At 37.6% G+C, this 25,385-nt stretch overlaps 1 protein-coding gene across 1 annotated transcript in view; it reads right to left on the bottom strand.

The window, feature by feature from the left end:
* The window catches only part of TMEM135 (transmembrane protein 135), a 2,670,197-nt gene that overhangs the window by 364,009 nt on the left and 2,280,803 nt on the right, over window positions 1-25,385 (bottom strand). Inside the window, exon 7 of the mRNA XM_044071311.1 lies at window positions 5,037-5,078. Within this exon, the coding sequence (XP_043927246.1) occupies window positions 5,037-5,078 (42 nt within the window). The remainder of the gene's footprint in view (window positions 1-5,036; window positions 5,079-25,385) is intronic.

The following is a 25,385-nucleotide window of genomic DNA, read 5'->3' as shown; positions in this document are numbered from 1 at the left end:
TCTAGCCAATATATGGTAATATCCAAAATTTTTACTAATCGTTTGCATATTATTCCTATGCCTGAGCATGTTTCTTTTCCTATATTCCAGATAATCTCACTCCCCAATAACTTCTCTGTTTATCTCTCTTTTTCTGTTAATATTTGTATATCTTCTATAACAATTATGTCCATGTCAAGTGCTGCACACCATGCTAATACCCCGTTTTTCTTTTTTATGTTTTTTACTGCCTCAGCTCTTCATTTTTTTTATTTTTTGTTGTATTCTTCTGTCAACTCCAACTTCTCATTATCCTTTTCATTTCTCATTTTCTTTCATACCTAAGTCAATGATTTTTCTTTTGTCTTTTACACTTTTCCTGGTGGAATTATTTCCTCCTTTCACTATTCTCCAATTAATATCCTCGTCTTCACTTATTTCTTACATTAATTACTTTGTTTCTTTTTTTGTTTTCCTTTGGCTATGCTTTCCTCTTCTATCTCAGTATTTTCTATCATTATTTGTTTACCTTGCACTTTTTCTTGCTCTTGTCTATCTCTTGCTCAATGCCTTGTTTTTTATTTGCTTTCTCCTTATATTATCCTATATTTTCCTTGCACTCCATCCATACATTACCCGTTTTTCACATTTAAAAATTTAAATTCACATCTTTTCGCATCATGATCTTCTTTATCACAGATATAACATTTTCTTTTATCACAATTATTAATTAAATGGTCACTTTTTCCACAGAAAAAAAAAGCATTTTTGTTGTCCCCAATATTTCACTGAACCTTTGTTCCCATCTACATTTATCATACTTGGGATGTACATAATCTTCTCATTTTCCATTTTTAATACAACACTACATTCCCAACCCCAGTCCATAAACTTCTACTGCCATAAATTTTAGTAATGCTAATCACGTCTTTGCATATTCTTTTAGTGTCTCTTTCTCAACTTCAGTTTGAAACTGAACTAATATTTTCTTTTTAGTTTCTCCACATATAAATTCCATGGGTTACAATTTTTCTTTAACTCATATTGTCCCAAAAACCTCTCCATACATAGTCCTGATTCAAATAAAATGTCATAAAAAGTGTCTTTATTTTCCTGATTGGCATTTTTCAGTACTTTTGAGTTAACCTTTTGATGATGACCTTGATACTGTGGGACGTTAATTTTGCTATATGTTTTAATGAGCTTTTATTGTAATGTTTACTTATGCATGTGGGGCACCAGGCTTGTTTGTTCTTACCCTTCACATTTTGATGACAAATTTATAAAATTTTCTAGGTGAGCATATAATTTATTTGCACAACTACTAGGTATACCACATCTTGGTAGTAAGTCGTACTTGAACTTTGAGACTTCATCATGGAATGGCAGGAAGTTTATACGTTTGATATCTTTGAATAATGTAATATTTGCATCTGCTAGTTTAAGGATTTTGAATGAGAAGGCTACCAATTAGTGGTCATAGTTGACTGGGGAAGTAATACTACTGAGATAATGCATACTGATGCTACATCTGTAAGGACAGGGTCAAGAACATTTTGTCCTCTAGTGGCCTCTTTGATTATTCAATCCGGGGAATTCTTGTTCAGGAAACTGAGGAATGTTTGGGTATTGGGTATAGCCTACATCTGAGGTACAGGTTTCCCAGTTTATCAATGTGTAAAGTCTCTCAAGATGATGCAGTGCTTGCGTATTCAACATTCATCCAATGTACTTAAGAAAAAAGCATGGTTTCCGGGGGTCCTGTAACATGCTATTCTCTAATATTTGCTTTTAATTAGAATGAATCTTAATAAATTTGGCTTGTGGGTCTCTGGGAATCTGCCTTGAGGTTTTGTAGTCTTGGATAGATGTAGGTACTCTACCACTGTGACGATAGGATCTAAAGTTTTGTTAGGCACAAAACCTTGATACAAAAGACTGCTTTCAGCAATTGTAAACCAGGTTTCAGTAATATCATCACACATGAATACTCTCTAAATGCAGGAGGGATTTAATGTCAGGAAATTTGTTACTGAGACTTCCAACATTGAGCATTGCTAAACTGATACTCTCTGGTGCTCTGTTATATTTTTCGGCTGGCAGCTCTGTTACCTAGAATCTGAATAAAAATGGTACTGTGAGGGCAGCAAAAGATTTGTCCAGAATATGGAAACCTTGGAATGAGAGGTGCAAGCCATACTTCGCAAAGCAAGTACCACTGTGCAGGCTGTGCAGCAGTTCACCCCATGCTGACACATGCTACATCCTACACAACTGACTCCAGTTATTCAGCCAATTGTTGAAATAATTCAACTTTTCCTTGAACACTGGCATCACTCTTGGTGACAGTAGGATACCACTCAGTATCACAGTCTTTCCTGCATTCATGACATGCATAGAGAGCTTGGAAATGTCTTTCTTGGTGCATATATTTTACCATTTAGGTAGGTTAACCCTTACAATTTAGAAGCAGGGTTTTAATTTTAATTAAAATTTGTTTTATTAATTAATTGTTTTCAATTACTGGTGTATATAAGGAATGCTACTTGGACTGTGGAATACATCTGATGAAGTCTTTGTTAGGATGAAAGCACAGTGTTTGCCATGCATTAATGCTGATGTAAATTTTCATATATTTTTTCAGTGCTTCTGTGCAATAAAATATTTTTCACTTGTGTTGGGTGGTGAACGATTGTCTATCTTTTGGTTTGGATTAATTTTGGTGTTTTTGGCACTTTTTCTTGTGGACTTGTTTTTTGCTGCATATCCCTTATAGGTTTGTGTACTACATCATGTATATCCAAGTGGACTACAAACAAAACGGTCGGCAAAACAATAACAAAAACAATGTTGCCGACCGTTGCGACAGTTTTGTATGTATACCCAAATGGACCACCACCACACCACATTATAGCCCTACTTGTTTTTCTTAAGGGTCTTAAGGGACCTTAAGGTGTCAGAGATCTTGGCACCTAAAAGACAACTCACAGTCACTTAATTTTTGTCCAGCCCTGAGAGAAAAAAAGTCTGTGTGTCTCACTTTGGAATCGCCTGTCACCAATAAACTTTTATTAGCGAGTGTTTAACCATACTAGGATTGGGGTAATTTTTTTCTTAGTGACAGTCAGTTATAGATGTGGGAGTATGTGTTGTGGTTTTTAACATCTATAGCTTCACTTTTCTCAAAGAAGTAAATACATAATACATAAAATCAGAAAAATGGTTTGCCTTTATTACACAGGAACTAAAACCATTATTTATCTATGAAAGTGATATTTCCTAGCACTGTTCCTTTCAGTTAATATGCTAAAGTTATTCAAACAACCTTATAATGTCATATGGCTTTCGGGCTCCATGACTGGAGCAATACAGTTCGACAATGAAAAGTGGGATCACAAAATTGCAACCACTCACATTACACATGAAAAGTAAAAACTGGCAATAAATCTTAAAAAGCATTTTTGCAGGGGGCTTTGCCCACTAATACCCCTGCAACTTATATAGACTAGTTCCACAATCACTATACTTTATAGAGTAAGGGGAATTAAATGCTGCAATCTCAATCTTAGTATGTGTAGTCCACTATTTGCAGTTTTCTGGTCACACTTCTCAGTGTTAATCACTACTGCCATGAATTTTGGCCTTGCAACCAGCCCTCCATTCAGCATGCTAGTCCACATGTGGCCTTCATGGTCATTTAAGTTTAAGACCTCTGGTATAGTTGAAAACTGTATCAAACTCCAAGATGTGCTAACATTTATTTAGTGGTGGTGCTGCGGTAGTATTGTTGCCTCACAGTAAGACGTTGTCCTGTTCGATTCTCAGATAGACCGTCTTCTGTGTGTAGACATGTGTGAATGGGCGTACCTTCGTTGAAGGTTGTGTGTCAGGGCCGGCAATTCGGCACGTAAAAATCTACTGCCAATCATTAGCGGACCAGAGTTCCGCTCTGGTGACCCCTAACCGGGAAAAGCCGTAAGACACAACATTAGGATAGACATTAAAGATGTTAATACTGTGTCCTGCACACAATGTACATGGCCTTTACAAACAAAAATAAATGAATGAACATATACCATGGGTCAGACAGACAATAACTCTCTCCATAGGTACAGTACGACTAGTGTGAGTTATGCCAACACTGTAGTACCTTCTGCCAGGAAAATGTATCAGGTAATGTACTCTAACATCAGAATGGAAATGGCTGCCACCACCTGACCACTCCTAAGTACCACCAGGAAATATGTACAATGAATATGCTAGAGCCTGGAAATACAAGTGAACTCTGACATGGGTGGAAGGAAACATCTAGAATTCAGGATTATGACACTTTGCTAGTATACAACCAGCTGTACATCTGCCCCTGACTTCCTAGATCTAGAGAACTTTGGTTTGAGTAAGTGGAAAAGCCGAAGCAGATCACTACTCACTTGGGGGTGTATTCAGGAATACACCATGTACACCAGTACACACTTTTCACCAGTATACACTTCTTAAAATACTTTTGTGCAATAGGATTTGCTAAAATTTAAATTAGAAACAAAAGCTGACATTTTTATGAGTTTTTTGGTTACAAAATTAAATATTTTATTAAACAGTTTTTTTTTTTAAACCAGAATGTCTGAGACAGAGAGAGAGAGAGATTGTTTTATTATTATTACTGTTGCAAAAGCCTATTATTTTATAATTTGTTTTTCCAGTAATGAAAATTATGCTATCCAAAACATGCGCTATCTGAGGTTAATGGGGCAACACTTAGGGGATGGGGTGTCTATATTCTGGAAGTCAGTGTACAGTTCCAATAATCTTGACTACACCCGTAATGACTCATATCAGCACATGGCAGTAAGCAACATTATAACATTGGGAATCCACAGGATCAGCAGAGGGTGGGAGAATGATTTCCGCACCAGTTGAAGAGCATTCCAGATGGTCATAGACGGTAAAAGGAACTGTAATAAAATAAACGGTCTCATACAATTTGTACAGTAATGGGGAAAAAATTCAGTATTTATTTTCATGAAGGTTTCTTCAAGAAAAAAATATTTTTAACTTACTTTAGTGCTGAAAATGCAAAACCTTTCAGGCCATCTTTGCACCTAAAAAAAGGAAACATTAACTTGATATGAGATGGTAATGACATCAAAGTGAAACAAATATCTGTTTATATATGTGTTTAAAATAGACAAAGATGATATACAGATAGGATGAAAAACACATGCCTATGAAAAACAGAAACAGACAAAGATGAAGGTAAGCATCTTAATAAAATTAACTAGTATTGCATTTAAGCTGGTAAAATACACTGCTGTGTACATACAGCCAGCAGAGGTCAGCAGTAAACCACATTTACACATTTCTTGGTGAACATCTGCATGTATTTACTCATTGAAAATATTCGTATTCAATTTAGGTAGGAAATTATAACCATAGACACTTAACTATGTTTACAGTAATCAGTTATATGTAAACAGCTAAAACAATTCATAACGGTTTACATTACAATTGAACATTTACATGAAACAGAAAGCAGCATCCATGAAAATATGCTAAATATGCTGATTTTTCATAATTTACAGTTTGTAGACGTTCCTCTGTTAGAGTCACAATAGGTGATTTTTCTTCTTTTTGTCAGTTAACATCTGCAGTGCTGAAACACTTGCAAACCCTGTGTGTGTGTGTGTGTGTGTGTGTGTGTGTGTGTGTGTGTGTGTGTGTGTGTGTGTGTGTGTGTGTCTGTCAGGGGAGGGGGAAAAGTAGGGAAGAAGCACCTTTATATTTTGATCTAGTGGGAGGGGGTAAGATCTGGGTATCCACTGGCCATCTAGACAATGACATATGCACAGGAGAGGACATTTAATCATCAGTCTGTATGCTTAGATCTCCAGGGATATGCATTCTGACATGCAATACAGCACAGAAGTTAGTCTGTGCTTGCTGTCCCCCCCACCACATGCATTGTAAGCACTACAATGTGCATTATGCACCTTTTAATTAATCAGCTGAAAGTCCCTGGCCTCCAACAGACAGCACCCCTCTGCAAGAAGAGACCCCACACCACAAGCAAAAGGGGAAAGCACTCTGTTTTCAAGCATCTGTTCACCATCTCATACTCAGGGCGTTAAGAAACCTGTAGCTGATAATGGAGGTAAACACCCTAAACCATCCTTCAGTAAAACATAGGTTTCTACATTTTTCATTTACTTCGCAAAAACAAATGTTAAATATGAACAGACGTTTAGTTCAGCTCATTGTCAAATTACTATGTAAATGCAGTTTGACTGAAAATAAATTTTGGAACAGCTTTCACATAATTTAAAATTGTGCTTTTAGTGTTTTTTTGAATGGGGTCAGTATTACAGTCACTGCATTTCAGAGTAAGGGACATTTTCTACAGCCATCAAGCACTCATAATCAACAAAACCATATTTTTTTCACTTGTATATTTTTCAAAACTGATGGTGTCATAAAATAATGACTTCTGGTCACTAAGGCAGATGAGTAGCCACAGATAAAGTTAAATTGCCTTGATAGATCATTTTTTTACTTATCCATTCATTTCTGATAAGATGGTTAGTTCCACTAGGCTAAAGAAACATTTAAGGCAAAAACCCCAGATAAGTGGGGATGACAGATACCCACAGAAGAAATTACAGAATATGTGATGACACACAATAAAAGACAAAGCAATGGGTATCAGTTGTCCAGTCACAACACAGGTAATACCTGCGATGCATCAACTAGGTCCTTCACCAGTTATGTACTAGTTACCATCTTACCATCTAATTATTATTAATTATTACCATCCAATTATATTGTTGATGCTGCGGTAGCGTTGTCGCCTCACAGTTAGACGTTGTCCGTTCGATTCTCAGTTAGAGCGTCTTCTGTGTGGCGACATGCGTGAACGGGTGTTCCTTCATTGAAGGTTGTGTGTTAGGCCTGGCAAGCCAGCACGTAAAACTCTACTGCCAATCATTAGCGGACCGGAGTTCCGCTGTGGCGACCCCTAACCGGGAAAAGCCGAAAGACACAAACAAACAAACCATCCAATTATATAGCTGCTACAGGCAATCCACTCATTTAGGAGGTAGTTCTACGGCCTATGCATTAATCATACAACAATGCCCAACATGGTTGGCATTATCGGGAAACAACAGACTGTCCAGGGGTGTTGTAAAGCCCAATGCCACAGGCAGAGGGCTGTCTCACCCCTGGAAGGTCCATTATTTCTCTGTAACTTACATTATGGAGAACAATATTGCACTTGCAAACCCTCCGTGTGTGTATTTGTTTTATTATCATGCACACATTTTTTCGATGTAAAGTAGTTTCTCTGCCTAATGTTTGAAAATTGCTATAGGATATGTAATTGTTGTGAGAGGCTGTATTTTGCATTCTTAGTAGAAGTTAAGCAAGTATTTAATAATGCCTACATGCACACAAACGCACAGCCATTTACATACAAACCCCTGCAAACAAATGCAGATGCAGAGTGTCTCACAGGTAAATATATATAAACACAAACATGTACACATACACACAAACACATGTACATAGAAAGGTACTCACACACACATACACTCACTCACTCTCTCTCGCTCAAGGGTGGGAGTCTCTCTCTGTGTTTCCACCTCTTTTGGGGGGGCTGTTTAGTTTGCATTGATAGAAGTGCTCTACTGAATACATGGACTGCTTCAGTAAAGCTGTGTGAGGGACCCAGTCCCATAATGCTGATGCACGGGTTCAAAAGATCTGCATAGGGGAAACTACATTGTACAGCATATTCGTCACTTTGGGGATGTTTTTGTGCACATTACAATGCAAAAATTAGTGCGTGACCATTCAGAGAAACAGCTATATAAATAACTGCCAAAATACTGCTGTAGGATTTGATTACCACTGGGAAATTCAAAGCCCCCATCCTTTTGCCTTTCCTAGAGTGGACGTATATCCTTTGGGGGAATCCATATAGGTTTAGTGAGGGGGAGTTATGCTTGTTTATTTGTTGCATGTCAATGAATATTAAAGCTGGAAGACAAGATTAATTCAGATTTTATGTTTGCTGTACCATCACTGCAAACTAACAATGTACCAGTACAACAATGAGGTGGATCATGGTGGGGTCTGACTGAGCCTACTGGTTCATAGGGAGTTTACTTATATACTCCCTGTGTGTTTTATGTGCAATGCATACTGACTGCTATATAGGTGTATGCTCACTACTGGTAACATGTTATGTACACCACTGAGGCCACAGTCTTCTAAGCAGATTTATACCCATCAGCTAATGTCCCCAATCCCTTCTAGGTTAACATACTGCAGCAGGTGATTCTATATTGGTCACACCAGAATGAGAAAGCTAGGCCTGGCCATTCCATTCCATTCCATTCCATTTTTTGTGTCAGCCATCAGACACAACGGCTATAAATTGAACACTGGTTTACTGCTGCACAGTCTACAACAAAATCACCACACCAACAGGCCTTCCTACTACAGGACTATTCCATTCAAAAAGAGGCAATTTATTTATTATTCCTAATGGCAGTGGTTAACTGCAAATTAAACCTGTTCATGCCTGTACTGTTTCAAAAATGAAATGCAGCAAGACTTCTTAAAAAAAATGCATCCAGGTAGTACTGTTGTTATAATCATGTAGTGTTTGCTTTTAACAAAACCGTACCTACAGTCCAAGTGAGAACAGCATCAAGCAATACAATCACCTATATACCCTCTCCTTTTATCTTCTCGCTGTTCAGAAGTATCAGCAGATTGCAGCAGAATATTAAGAAAGGAGAGATGTGGGGCAGCTGCGATGGTGCAGCGGTTAGCGTTACTGCCTCACAGCAAGAGGTTCTCCGGTTCGATCCTTGGCTGGGGTGTCTTCTGTGCGAAGTCTGCATGTCCTCCCTGTGGTCGCGTGGGTTTTCTCCCACATTCCAAAGACATGCTGTAGGTGGACTTGACACTCTAAACTGACCCTAGGAGTGAGTGCATGTGTGTGCCTTCTGTGGAAGGTTGGGCGCTGGGGCTAGCAACTCGACACTGTAAAACTCCACTGCCAATCATGATTGGGGAAAAGCCAAAAGGAGAAGAAGATTAAGAAAGGAGAGATGTAAGCAGTGCAAAGTACAACTGCTCCAAAATGTGAAGACAGCAGCATTAGTAAGTCTTTCAGTTTTTCCCGGTTAGGGTTTGCCACAGCAGATCACCAGTCCGCTTATGATTGGCAGTAGATTTTTTTATAGTGTCGAGTTGCCAGCCCAGCACCCAACCAACAGATAAAACAGTTCATTTGCAGCAGAAGTAACTAAGTTTAAATCAAGCTCTCTCAGCTGCCTTATCTAGCTGGTTATAATACACCCACTAGCAATGCTCACAAGTATACCACTATTTTTTTTTTTTTTTACAGATATGCACTTGGTTGCCTATAGTGTATTTAATGTAACATATAAATCACACTACAACTATTTATCATCAGCATCTCACTTTCATGAAGCAACACTTACTAATCAAATGTTCATATACTAAAGTAGCAGGGTAAAACTCATTCATCAACCTAATCCCAAAAAGTCACAGCAATACAATAAAAACATGTAGTGACTTGGAATTCCCTAGCCTCTAACAGTACATTTAAGTAAAGATGGAAATGGCAACATTTGATATGTAAAATGTCACCTGCTTTAGCAGGTACTTAGAAAGTAACCTGCCTCCATGGCTAGGAGGGATGATCCCTGACTGTAACCCAGCTGTCTGGGATTTTGATTACCAAATGTGCCACTCAAGGAAATGCAAGTGAGAAGAGTAAAGGGGCACACAGCCTGCACATCTCTCTCTCGAGGGAGGGGTGGAGGTGTACGTCTGGCCTGGGCACATTTACTAGGTGTGATTCCTCTAGTGGAGACTACAGAAACAATCAGGTAGTGCCACTGGATGAGCAGATGAAAAAGTCTTGCTGAAGTCACCCCTTTGCAGAAGTGAGAGGCAATTCAGCACTAATGCCCTTTGCATGCCCCACCCAGATGTTGTTGCGGGGTGAGTGCATGGGTTAACAGCTTAAAGTAAAAATCTGAGTTTTTGAGTTATCCCTGATGGCCGTGTTGATGATACATCCTCCTACCTCCCACCCCCACCCCTGTTGACTCTTGTCCTCTGTGATGAGGTAACAAATGGGCAAATTAGATGACAGGGCACTGATGATCTACAGTCAGGGCAAAATGACTCAAAGAATACTCAGCAAGTACTGGCACTCTGTAGGCAACGCATTTACAGTTTGTTACATACCCTTTCCCATAAAGTATAACATTTGTCCAGTTTAACATTTTTGAAATTTTTAGACAAAGAAGATGGCAGTAAAAATTTTCATATTATACAGAAAATTAATTCAATTTTCATCTAAAACCAGTTATAATAAACATCTAATTCTTTATGACATAAAACCTTAATTTTCATACAAATCATAAAGTTGTTTAGAACTACCATTCTAATGCAGTTTTCTATACATTTGAGTTTACTAATATTCTCCAGTATGTTTAAATGTTTACACATTAATGCTAAAATACAGTATAACAATAACTATGAAATCCCTGGACTTACCTTAGTCTGAGTTACATATTATATCCCATATAATACGTTATTTGAAAATCAGTCTCTGAATTTTAAATGATTGATTTTACTGAGCTCTTGTGCAGCTTAGTAAAAATAATCACATCCAAACTAAAAATTATGAAGTACCATATTTCATAATGAATCAGTCCCCACATCAGATGCACATCACAGGATTAAGTTTGCTTGCTGAAAACATATTACAAGCTGCTGTTGTAAATGAAAGATGAAAATATGATGATAGACTTATTTCCCTTAGGTTTGTTTTAGAAGGCAAAAGAGAACAACTATGTGGAGACAATCTCTATATTTTAGCTGTTATTAGCTTTTATTGGCCACATATACCATTTATTGATTGCACTTTCAGGTTTGTGTTCTTGTCTGGATTAATGGAATTTTCAGTCATCTGTTCAAAAATGAAGGATCTGAAGACACAACCGTAGTCCTCTGAGAACAAGTTCTGGAGACCAGACACTCCACTTCCATCTGCAGAAATAGTTGCTCATAGAATCCATCTGACAAAATCTGGAACGATAATGTCCCGGGACTAGATGTATAGCACTTGTAAGTAGACAGCCAAAACAATCTTCATTATGAGACAAAGCAGACATAAATCTCATTCCCTTAGGAGAAATGAGGCATACTTTAAATATGCTAATGGACATAGCTGTTGACTACCAAAATCTGAAGTTTATTTGGCTGTGTATCTTAAATGACATTTAAATAAAAAGTCATGCAACTGCAAGATATGGGCCAAATACCTCAGTAAAAGCAAAATGTCAAGGTTTAAAGTTCTCAAAAGAGTCTTTGATTGAGGGCTGAACAGAAACACTTATTAAAAGTCGTACTAATACGTATAGCAAACCAAACAGAAATCTGACAGTTTTACTCATCTCTGAAATCACAGCTGTATGGATTAAATGATCAAATCTTTCTGATTTTGTTACACTCAACTTGTCATGTTTTTTTTTTTTTTTCTAGGGTTGTAGTTTGTTCAGAGCTTGTGATTTTACCCATAGGATGAAAAAAAGTATTTTGTAAGTTTCCTAAGTGTACACCCAGGCAAACATCAATATCATTTCAAAACTGGATTTGGAATAAGGCCCATGATGACTCCTCTTATGTCAGACAGTTAGAAAATGAATACCTGTGTCATTCCAGAGAAACTGTCACTTTACATAAGAGTATAAAATGTTTACCAGCCTGACAGCAAATAAGGCAAAATTTAAGTATAATGATGAAATGCCTAAACAAGTCCATGAAATCAACTCTCTTCAATACATCTGGTCTTAAATAAGCCTAACTTTAAGACTTTTATTAGAGATAGTTTTAATACCAACACTTAACTGGTTTCAAAAAAATACATTTTGAAGAATATATTGCAGATAGTGTATTCATTGATGTTTCAGTGTCAAAGTTTTATGACAAGATTTGGCTGAAATATTTATCAAGAAAGGGGATAGTTTGATTGTCAATTTTGTAACTGCCACTAGAAAAAAGATGTACTTAGCAAGTGCCTTGAAAGTACAGCTAGCCAGCTGGTTTGAAGCAAGATGTCTGCCTACACCACTGGTAATCTGAGTCCAGCAAGCAACATGGAAAGCTAAAGGGCAGGTTGGGGTGGAGATAAGCTTCAGCAGTAGATGGACAGCTCAGCTCCGTTAAGGGGAGGGATGAGGATTTACCCAGTGAATTATTGTTCTTTGGTGGGCGGCCATGGTGGTGCAGCAGTTAGCGTTGCTGCCTCACAGCAAGAGTTTCTCCGGTTCGATCCTCGGCTGGGGTGCCTTCTGTGCGGAGTCTGCATGTCCTTCCTGTAGTCGCATGGGTTTCCTCTGGGTGCTCCAGTTTCCTCCCACATCCCAAAGACATGCTGTAGGTGGATTGGATACTCTAAATTGGCCCTAAGTGTGAGTGTGTGCATGCGTGAACCTTCTGTGGAAGGTTGGGTGTCGGGCTGGCAACTCAACACCGTAAAACTCCACTGCCAATCATGAGCGGACAGGTGATCCGCTGTGGTGACCCCTAACCGGGAAAAGCCGAAAGAAGAAGAAGGTGGTGTAACCAGGGAGTTGGAACAGCACTCTATATGAATGGAAGCATGCATCCATGCTTAAAATACTTCACTGCTCATCCCTCCCCCCATGATGTCATAGATTGATATAACTTAGCAAGAAAAAAGCCCTCCTTTCTGTGACCTACTAAAGAAATATAACTTACTCTGTCAGTAAATGTGTTCTGGAGACCCTTGCTCCAGGGAGGTTAAACCAAACGAGGAGATCTGAGATTAAGGGATTATACTTTCTAGAGGCAGGTGGGTCTGATCCAAATACAAAAAATAGTATATTTTTTAAGGACTACAAAGAAGCAATTTGAGTAAGCAGGCACTGACACAAAATCTGTATTTAAAGGAGGAGTTCAAATGTCAGTTAAAAAATAACCAAAATTGTTAGCTGATATCCTGGTCTGGCCAACTAGTCTGCTATACTCTCTCATTTCTCTGCCCTTATCTCTCTTACCTTTCCCAGGACTCTGCTTCTTGCCATAGTAATCTGATGGCTAGTAATTATTGTGTTTCTGCTTACCGTGTAATATGGTCTAGTTTTAATAAATATTTGTAAACTAATGGTTGCTGTGGCTAAGGAGAGGTGCTTCAGATACCCCAATCAGCCAAATCAGTGATAGGCATGTCTGAGACCAAATGTTTATTTCCAATAAAGCTTTGTTGGACACTGATGTACAAAACATCAATTTACTGATGATTTGCTGCTTGTGGTTAAAGGCCATTTCATGAATTTTAAAGCCTTTTTGATCAGTATAACGCATTTGATTTTCAGTCAAAAGTAAATAATTTCCCAATAAACAGCTGGAAATAAGAACTGGGAACCCATTTAAAAGAGCCAAGTTCAGTCAAGGTACTTTTACATGAATTCATGTAGCTGAGTAGCTCTTACCACTTAAACTTCTTGATGCAGAAGCGTATAGCATTACTTGATGGGGCATGGTGTTTCAAACAGTCACGTTTGATGGGAATGGTGCATGTACTTTATATTTTTGTTGTAAATAAAATGCTATGCATGTAGTTCGGGGCAGCTGTTTCATTTTATTTAACTCTTACAAACTACAAATGTAGTGTTAACCTAATTTAATATATTTAAGTAAGGGGGTGTGGAGAGACCCCCCACACACACTAAGAGTATAAAGTGGCTTTCCCCTCAAGCAAAAATACTTTCTTTTTTTCTTCATTTTCTCTCTTTTTTTATTCTGTACTTTTGTTTGATTTTAGTGGTTTTGTGTTTTAGGCATTCGTTCAACTGACATGAATCTTTCCCGACAGCAAAACAAGATCAGCATACTTTATTCTAGGACTATCACTAAGGTGATTACATCTGTGCAGCTTCACAAGATGTCAAACACTACACACTTTAGTAGGAATCTTATCATGTTCCACTTTGCTTTTGTCACCTTTTTACCTGAATATAATTGAATTCAGCTATCTATTAAAGTATTTCCTAACAGACAGACAGACTGACTGCACTACATTCTTTTACACTTTGCTGCAGACTGCCCCCTCCTATCTTACCTTCCTCATGCATGCTAATCATAAACCTGCCCCTGACCTTAACCCTACACATTATATTATAAAAATTGCTTTCCCTATCAGTACTAATGCATAAGACACTTGTATTAGTACTATTAGGGAAAGGATTTTTTATAATATAATGTGTAGAGTTAGGGTCAGGGGCAGGTTTATGATTATCATGCATGAGGCAGGTAAGACACTTGAAGCGGCCATGGTGGTGCAGCAGTTAGCATTGTCGCCTCACAGCAAGAGGTTCACCAGTTCGATTCTCACCTGGAGTGCCTTCTGTGTGGAGTCTGCATGTCCTCCCTGCTGTCAAGTGAGTTTTAAAAACATGCAGGTAGGTGCATGTGTGTGTGCCTTCTGTGAAGGTTGTGTGCCGGGCTGGCAACTCAACACTATTAAAAACTCCACTGCCAATCAATCTGCGGACCAGTGATCCGCTGTGGTGACCCCTAATGGGAGAAGCCGAAAGACTACTACACAAGACACATGCGAGCACACACACACACACACACACACACACACACACACACACACACACACACACAAAATCTATCCCATAACACAGACTTACCCAAACACTTTCGCACAAACTCATTAACATTCATAGCTGCATTAATAACCAAACTGCCATTCAACAAACTTACTCACATACTCCATAAAATTCATGCACACATGAACATAAATACACACACCACAAAACACATCCACTTTTATAGCCCTAAGAAAAACTTGTACATACATCATTAGATAGATCCCCTTTCTTAGCACTTACTCTAAACCTAACAAACATGCACATAGACACCATAAAAACCTAATCCCTTATCTATCCTTATCTTAACCTGCAAATATTCACACACACTCCCAAACCAATCCCATGTAACTTACACAGAAGTATTCAGATTTCCATTGTTCAAATGTAAACACACTCTGCATAACCATAATTCAGCTTACTTCACTTACAATCCCAAACACATATTCAATATTGACATTCGAAACACTATTACATACCCTCACTCACATATTCATATCAACAAGTGTGTGTGCCTCCATACGTGTGTGCGTGTATGAGGGGCTTCCACTATGAAAGATCTTTCCCTAAATGTTTATAAACCAATCCATCCACTACAAATGAAGAATACAACTCTCCAACACAACACAACACACCACATACACAGCACTACACTTAAGATCCCCTTATGCAAATATATTAACTGCATAAATGAATAACAATGAGGAAAGAGAAAACACCTTAAAAAGGTGAAGTCACTGCATTCTCACAGCCTAAGCTGCAAAGTGACAAGTTCATTCACAGAAACTTAACATTCTGGAAACAGGAGTGCAGACTTAAAGCTCAACTAAAAGCATACTGATCAGTGTTAAGCAAACTGCCCATACGTGTATATATGGGTGTCTGGTTATATTTACTGACGGACTGATTTGCATTTGTTGACCAAGGTAGAGCACTCACTGATCAATACTGACCAGTTGCCGGTTTCAATGCAGAAGCATGCACAAAAAAATGAAGAAATATTCCAAGCACATGCAAAGTTTTTCTCATTATAAAACCAGATTACTATGTAACAATGGGAATTAACATAAATACGTACGAGTAACAGAGAAGATACAGAGTAACCCACAAAAGAGTAATATAAACAGATTAAATAAACGTAATAGTGAGTTAAGAAATACGACATATACTTATTTTGCAGAACCAGACAGTAGGGATACTAGGTGAGGGTACAGATGAAATGTTGATTATGGACCTAATATTACAACTGGGCTTTTGGGGAAGGGAAGTACACAGGAAATAAGTGTATGGGCAGTTCACTTTGAAAGGAGTTGTGCCTTTTTTGGAGAAAAAAATCTTACAATAGGGGATTACATACAATTAAGGAAGACTAAATAAATAAATGTTTCTGTATGTATGTGTGTATAGGAGCATGTATTACAGTTGTTTTATAAGCATGCAGACAAAACTAATCATAGACTATTCCTACATACGGCACCCCTGAAGAATTTTGTTTTAAATGTCTCCAACACAACTCAGTGATTTTTCTAAACAAGCTATGCAGTTAACGTTTTTTGAAAATAACAGAGAATGAAAATTGTAATTGCTATCAGATGTCACTGAGTATTAACACAGAAAAAAATCGTCCTGTAATTTACAAAACGGATACTGTAGTTATTTTCTAATGTAGCCACTTTTAAGAACATTTCATTTGTGAACATGAAAACTTACACATTTATTTGTCTGTTTATTTACCATACTGTACTGACCAATAAACCAATTTCAGACACAGTCTGGGAGAATACAATCACAACAATGCAGATAAATTCCATTCCTGGAAAACATTTATGTAGAAATATAACTGCAATAAAAAAAACACTCAGCCTATACACAAAATACACAGCATACATCAGAAGACCAGCTAGGCATACGGCAGAAAAGGACAGAAGAAGATGGCGAGAGAAAAGTCATGTTCATACATTATAACCAAAGTAATAAAAACTTACATGGTGGTAAAAGGGATAGATTATGTGGCCCTGCCTGAATGCACCTACACTGGTCATGCATGAGGTCATGTGCTTTAAACTGCGATCTAAATTTGAAGTACGACCAAAAGTCTTTTAGACAGAGGGGAAAACATTCTCAGGGTTCTGGAGCTACAATAAAAGAATATGACGATACAAATAAATTTGGGGGGCTTGCAAATTGGAACCTCTTTGTGAGAAAGACCTCTTATGTTGTGGGGAGGGGGATTTAGAAGAGAATTTTACAGAAAGGGGTGCGTATGTTTCCAGATGTAGCAGTTTCAATAGAAGTGAGTCTTGTGGTAGTCCTCATCTTTACTTGTTGGGTAACCATTTGACTTTTGTGAGAGTGAGACACTGATGTTCATATACTTCTTTACATCTGGTTAACCAAGTGGAGGAAATTTTCAGACCTGGAAAATTACACGCACTACTACAATTAAAAAAAGTATGCAGAGGCATGAATATAAGAAACATTACCCACACTTTATATGAATGAATTAAAGACAAACATGTAGCCAAAACAGAAGAGGTTAGGTACAAATCCATATGTCACCCGGTGGATAGCCAAATGGCTCACAGACAGGACCCAGGATGTTAGAATTGTGGAGTCCACCTCTACAAAGAGGGCAGTCATAAGTGGAGTCCCTCAGGGATCAGTTCCTGGACTGCTCCTTTTTGGCATTTATTTCTCAGATGTCAAGGCCAATGTCAGTGGTTTCTGGCTGACTAAATTTGCAGATGATTGCAAGTTAGGAACTGTCATTGAATCTCACTGACACAAATGTTCTCCAGAAGGGGCTGACACAGACAAACAACTGGTATCATAGCCATGGACTAAAACTAAATGCCAAGAATGGCATAATAGTATTGTTTCGGAAGTCTTCCATCCCTGGTAACTATCACATTGACAAGGAAACAGTCCTGAGCATACCAGAAAGAGTTTGACTCAATTGTAGGATACAGCAATCACTTTATTCAACTCAGACCAGACAATATTGTCTGGTCTGACTTGAATAAAGTGCTTGCTGTATCCTACAATTGAGTCGAACCCTTTCTGGTGTGCTCAGGACTGTTTCTTTGGTTGGTTTGTACTTTTGAGCACTATTCCAAAATTGTTGTCAGTTTTATCATACTGACAACACACCCCTTAGAGTTGACCCAGTAGTCAGGAACTTAGCGACACACACACACACAGTAATCTAGCATTTGAACATCACGTCTCTATAGTAGTGAGGAAATCATTCTATTTTGCGCAACTTACAAACATAGGTATGGCATCTAAGTCTAAGGAAGTCATTGTTCCACTGCATTCGGCATTCATCAGATCTATCATTGTGTACAATGCTCCCTTTGGTATCTACCTAAGCAGGCATATCCAACAGTTGGAAAGTCCACACAGGTTCTGCACTAAAAGAATACACGACGTAAGTAAAATGTCCTATGCAGACTGTCTCAAGGCCCTATCCCTGTATTCTGTCTCCTACAGGTTTTTGAGGGGAGATCTATGCCTGGCATAAAGGGCATTGTCAGATCCCACTCTGATGGACCTCCTGCATATCCGCAAAACATATAGCACCAGAATTACTGTTCTAAAGACTTAAACCTTCCCTGTGATATAGATAAGAGCTGCTGGAGACACAGGTATGTATCCCAGAGACTACCTCGTCTATGGAACAGGCTCCCCCATCCATGTGAAGCAGAGTTCCTCCCTAATCCAAGTCAAGTGCAACTTGGACAACTAGATGGGAAACCAGAAATTCATCCCTGGTTTGGCACTTATGTCTCTGATGCAAACAGGTAACCTGTAAATGGTTCCTCTCCCAGGCCCATGCTTACACTTATCAAGGGTATCAGAACTTGTCAGAGATTTGGGATGCATGACTAGGCTTAAAAAGGTCCTTGTGCCCATCAGCCTAGTAAACACCTATGAAGAGATTATAAAGACATTAGAATAACACCAGAAGACTTAGAAAACAATTCATTTTGACAGCAAGAATCGTGGACTTTGCAATAACACAACTCTCCCACTCTCAAAAAATAATTAAAAAAAATATAAAAGATGATAAACAACATAATTCACACCACTGGTGAATCACTAGTAGAAATCTTGGCAGATCTTGGATACTTGCATCATATTAACTACTGCACTAACAGGCTGGAAATCAGCAACTATATGTTAAACTTACAGTGGAAAGAATGATCCAAATAACAGACTGTATAAGATAAGTAAAGTGTTCAAATCATTAACATGACTGACAGTCTCAATTCTAAAATTTATTAAATCTTCAGATCACTCCAAATTTATGCCCTTACTTAACATAATAAGAGAAAAAAGACGGAGTATGTTTATACAGTTGGCACAGTACAATACTTATTTATTTGGCATTTGTTTACCAGGAAAGTTCGACTGGGTCATGAGGTACCTATTTTCAGTGGAGGCCTGAGGAGAAAAGCTCCAGATACGTATGGTTAACAAAATGAAAAACTAGTCAGACATAATAAAGTCATAATACTCAACACAAATATGAAAACACATTTGTTTGTCAGAATGAAAACTTAGACATAATAAAGTCAAAAGTGTTCAAGCATAAATTATATGGAAAGCCCAATAATAGGAAGATGCAGCAGTATTTACATAATAGATGATTATCATGACAATTGTTTATATTCTAGAGGTTATGAAATATGGTAACAGATTATACTGGTGAAGGCATAGGATAGTATGAGTAGAGAAGGGTAGGGTGTTATAGAGGGGATAGTAGGAACAAATGTGGAAAAGGTATAAGTGTAACCTCAGGGATGTATGTGTAGAGGAAGGGAGAGTAGGGTAAGTAAGTAGTGGGGATAGACAGAGAAAAGGTAGAAAAAGGTATAAGAGTACCTCAGCCTGGGCTCAGACAGGAGCAAATCCAAGCTTTGTTGAAGTTTTCTTTTATAAAGGTTTTGAAGGAGTGCAGGTTAGTAGCGGTTTTGATAGTTACAGGAAGGGAGGTTAGTAGCGGTTTTGATAGTTACAGGAAGGGAGCTCCATTGTTTGCCACAGAGCAGGAGTAAAGGCTTAGGCCTGGGGTTTTGTTAGGTTTATAAGCTGTGAGGAGATGTTTGTCTTCAGATCTGAGATGTTTATTTGGGATATAAAAGTTGATTGATGGGCTAAGACCAGGACAAGCTAGTGGGTTGTAAATGAATTTGTATACTGTGGTAAGTTGTACGTGTTGTAGGTGGAGGAGGAGTTCAAGCCATCTTTGAGAATGTATAGAGGGGTTGCATTTATGGCAAATTTGGTAATTTTGTTATAGCACCTTTCTAGTTTTTTCTTAGAGAGGTATGTAAGTTAGTTAGAATTGGGGCCCCATACAACAGTGACGGCAATAAGAAATATTTGCCAAAGCCAAACATTGAACAGATACAAAGGTGATTTACCAACCTCGCTTGTAAAACTAAAAATGTAAAATATGATCAAATTAAAATCTTAACTCTAGTTTCACTACCTTATAGAAGAAAAACAAATGGTCGAACTAAGCTCTCTGTTCTGAGTTGAAATAAGATGCTCTTCTATTTTCTAAAGTATTTCATTGTGCCATCTCTCATATTCACATTATAGGGGCAACTGATCTAATCATCATACACCCACACCACAACATCAAGAAAAAACATCTGTTTTCATGTTTATGAACAGTAATAGATGCCTTGAATAATAAACTAAGAAACAATACACTTTTTGCAAGTTCGAGTACAGCAATTCACCCCATGGAAAGTAACAACTTTCACCCACATCTTTGAGAAGAGTGATCCTGATCCCAAATGTTTAACATCTTACAGACTCACAAAAATTCCGTGTATCCAGTAAAAACACAAACCCAAATGAACAAAACTGGAACAAGATATTTAACGTATACAACTTTTTAATCCACACTTTCGTCTAAGACTTCATCAGAATACATTTCATCAAAACTGACAAGTTTAAATACAGACTCCAAGCAATAAAAAAGCACAATCAATTGCAATGACTTAAACAAAAGTATGCTTTTTAAAAAATGTATATATAATCGACCTACGCAAATATACTCTATGATTTTTAAAAAGCACTTGACACTGACAACATCGTTAAGTCCAGGTTCCTTATCTGAACTTAACTTAATTTGTCATAAGGCTTCTTTCTGCTCTAAATCAGTTTGGATTTCTTTACTGTAAGAGCAAAGGACTAGTCTACATAGGGGTTTGTATGGGCTGTTCAAATTTTTATATAGGGATGATTACTCAAAGTTTATTTGTTAGAATTAGGAAGCGTTAAAAAGAAAAATCTAAAGAATGCATTTTTTAAACATATACAAAAATGTCAGAATTACAAGTTTTTATTTTCTGTTTTGGAGCAAGGAGTTAGTGATCTGAGGGGTGGAGACTTTAAAAATGATTTATTCAGCCTGGTTCCAGTTTTGTCCTACAGTCCCACTTATTCCAATAGTTTAACATCCTACAGACCCACAGATCCTCATACTTTAACATCCTAGAGGCCCTGTCTTTACACTGTTAGGTACCTCCTTGGAAAAGAAAATGACTAACGCACTACATCCCACCTTCATAATTGCCATTTAATTTGTCCTGCAAACCATGTTAAGATAGTTTAAAAATGTACCCAAAAACTTCAATCCCTTACAGGAAATGGGCTTAATTTATTCTACAGCCATTTCTGATATTAAAACCTGGACTTTTGGATGAAGTTAATCAGAAATACAAAGCAGTCTTAATTATGAGGCTTGTGTTAAGCAAACACTTCAGATAAAAAAAATGAAAACTGGTTGGTTATTTAAAATTGCAAAGCTATGTTAATACACAGATATTTACAGATTCTTGTTAAAATTAAATGAGAAATGAATGGTAACTAGCTTATCTAAAACTTATCAGGGAGAAAATGAACTAAAATCTTTTGGGCTGGCATGAATATTCAGGGTTACATTCACATACAGCCTTTTAGGTTTTGTGGTAAATCGCTGGTCATTTGGGGTTATTAACAGTATTTAGACAGGAAACTGGACAATTTTTCATGGGACCGAGCCCTGACTGGCTCCCACTTATCAGTCTGTCAAGTACTGCTGGTGATAAAGAATAATGAAAGTGGATCATCATCTTCACGTTGTGTAACTGGCCAAATCAAAGAGTACGTGAGCACAGACAAAACTCTGTATTATGTTTGTGTGATTTCAAAGTTAGCAGATATCACTAGCAAGAATGTGAAGGATGTAGCCTCTACACTGGAGTAAAAATATCTGTTTGGTGCCTTTTTGTAAATTTATTTCAGGATATGTGTGTGACCATTAAGTAAAGGAAGAATTTGGTGTGAAGGTTGCTTTGTGATTAGTGAGGCATTTGACATGTATGCTTGTTTTAACGGATGGGTTGCCATATACAGAAAATGGACAAGGATTCTAATAGCAAGGCATTCTGTATCCATTTGGATAATATAAACAATAGCAAGGCATTCTGTATCCATCTGGATATTATAAGCAAACTAAACACATAAAATAATTATACAATACAATCATCAATAAAGTTCAACACTATTGCAATTACATATTGACAACATCTATATGGAACTGAATAAAAGTTGTAGTTTTCATATCAAATAGCCAGAAGATTTGTTGCATGTACATTTGCAAAACAGAGGTTGGACCAAATAACTAATATAATTTAAATACAGTTTATATTAATGCTGAAGATATGGCAATAATTATCTTTAAAAGCATCAGGAACCTAAAACTATAAAACAAATGAGCCTATTTTAATTTGGTTTAAAAATAAGAAAATTACATTTAATATGTGAACACTGGTTTATGCCAGCAGAAACGGGACTTTTAAACTGAACTAATAAAAATGGGTGTATATTGTTATGTGGGGATGAGGGTTAGCCAGGATAGTCCATTGGGCCTTGAAGAACCCGTTTTCAATGGAGTCCTGGGGTGAAAAGCTCCAAAACAGAAAATAAATGTACATTAACATTTGACAGTAATTTCTAGATACATTGTAGTAGCAAAACATAATGTCCAATAAAATTAGACAGTAAAAGCCTTGGTACATGCTATTAAAGGAACAAAAGCAAAACATAAATGCAGATTAATGAACAAACATAGTAGATGAAATAAAGTAGGTTATGGTATTAAAGGGCATTTAGAAGAGTTGGTTATTAAGTAGAGTTGGTTATGAGGGGTGGGAGCAAGAGCATTCCCATTGAGATGCTAGGTGTAAGAAAAGTGACTTCTTGAAGGTAGAGTGGTTAGAGGTAATGCGGATGTTTGGTGGTAGAGAGTTCCAGAGGCGAGCGAGGCTGAAGGAAAGGAGGTTTTTGCCTGGGGGATGAGTGGGTTTGTGCACTTCTAGTAGATTTTGATTATTAGACCTTAGAACTCTATTTGGTAGGTGCATTTTAAGGGCAGAAGCAAGGGAGGGAAACTTGGAGGGGTTTAGGATAAGCTTATGGGCTAGAGTTAGTTGAGTGTAAGTAAGATAGTTGGGAAGTTCTAGCCATTTTAGTTTATGGAGGGAGAGACAGTGGTGAGTGGAAGACCTATGAGCGGTGGCGAATTTAGCAATTTTGTTATAGCATGAGGTGAGCTGTTTTTTTAATGAGGACTGAAGATTAGTAAGTAGTGGGGCACCATAGAGAAGGGAGGGGATAAGAAAGGAAGTAGCTAGAGTGGTTTTAGTGGTGGATGTAAGGTAGGCATTTTGTCTATACAGCATGCCAAGTTTTTGATGTGTTTTTTTGATGTTTTTTTGTAGGTGGGAATTAAATTTTAGTTGGTTGTCGATCTGAACCCCGAGTAGTTTGGTGTCTGACACTATTTCGAGAGGTAAGTTATTTTGACTAGTAACTAAGAATGAGTTCATGTTGGGGGGAGTGAGTTTGGAGGGGGTAAATAACATTAATTTGGTCTTGGTGGCATTGAGAGCTAGATGATTGCTTAGCATCCATTGCTCTGTGGAAGAAAAGGCGTCTTGAGTAAGTTTTTGTAGTGTGGGGATAGAAGAGGCAGAGCAGATGATAGTAGAATCATCAGCATATTGGATGATGCTAGAGAAAGGGATAGATTTGTGGAAGTCATTAATAAAGATATTGAAGAGTAGAGGACCCAGTATGGAGCCTTGTGGAACTCCGGTAGGGGTACTTAGGAAGGAGGAAGTTGCTTTTTTCCATTTTACAGCTTGATTTCTGTTGGATAGATAGCTAGAGAACCAGTTCAAAGAGGAGGAGGATAGGTAGAGTTTGGAGAGTTTAGTTAGGAGCAGGCTGTGAGAGATAGTATCGAAGGCTTTTGAAAGATCAAGGAGTACGGTGGAAACGATTTGTCCTGAGTCACGGGCTTTATTGACGATTTCAAGGAAGGAGAGAAGGGCAGTCATGGTGCTATGATTAGGTCTGAAACCATGTTGTGTGGGGGTGATAAGATTGTTGTCTAGGAGATGAGGGAGGAGTTGGAGTTGTACACATTTTTCAAGGATTTTTGAAATGGGGGACAGGATGGCTATGGGACGGAAATTAGTAATGCTGTTATTGTTACCACCTTTGTGTAATGGTATGATAAATGCTTGTTTCCAAATTTGGGGAACTGAGCCTTCTTGTAGGGAGCGGTTAATTAAGATGCTGATGGGGTAGGCAAGGCTTTCAGCAGCAATGCCAAGAAAGTAAGAAGGGATATTGTCAGGAGCATTGGTACATGGTTTCAGTTTCTGAAGGAGTTTCTTAATGGTAGCAGTAGGAATGGGATTTAAAGTGAAGAGAGTGCAGTCAGGGGGTGTTGAATTTTGGGGTGGTATAGACGTATGTAACTGGAATAAATCTGAGTGATTGTATGTTTGTGTGATTTCAAAGTTAGCAGATATCACTAGCAAGAATGTGAAGGATGTAGCCTCTACACTGCAGTAAAAATATATCTGTTTGGTGCTTTTTTGTAAATTTATTTCAGGATGTGTGTGTGACCATTAAGTAAAGGAAGAATTTGGTGTGAAGGCTGCTTTGTGATTAGTGGGGCATTTGACATGTATGCTTGTTTTAACGGATGGGTTGCCATATACAGAAAATGGACAAGGATTCTAATAGCAAGGCATTCTGTATCCATTTGGATAATATAAACAATAGCAAGGCATTCTGTATCCATTTGGATAATATAAACAATAGCAAGGCATTCTGTATCCATTTGGGTATTATAAGCAAACTAAACACATGAAATAATTATACAATACAATCATCAAAAAAGTTTAACACTATTGTAATTACATATTGACAAAATCTATATGGAAATGAATAAAAGTTGTAGTTTTCATATCAAACAGCCAGAATATTTGTTGCATGTACATTTGTGGCCAGTTGTTATGCAAAGCAGAGGCAAAGCTTTGGGATTGGACCAAATAACTAATATAATTTAAATACAGTTTATATCAATGCTGAAGATATGGCAATAATTCTCTTTAAAAGCATCATGAACCTAAAACTATAAAACATATTAGCCTATTTTAATTTGGTTTAAAAATAAGAAAATTACATTTAATATGTGAACACTGGTTTATGCCAGCAGAAATGGGACTTTTAAACTGAACTAATAAAAATGGGTGTATATTGTTATGTGGGGATGAAGGTTAGTCAAATTACATCTCTAAAATACCCCAAACCACAATCAGCATA

This window comes from Protopterus annectens, chromosome 5.part0, assembly GCF_019279795.1.
Source record: "Protopterus annectens isolate FY-2018-M chromosome 5.part0, PAN1.0, whole genome shotgun sequence".
Taxonomy (NCBI): Eukaryota; Metazoa; Chordata; order Ceratodontiformes; family Protopteridae; genus Protopterus; species Protopterus annectens.
Note: the sequence above shows the minus strand (reverse complement) of the source record. Positions and strands in the feature narration are given on the sequence as shown.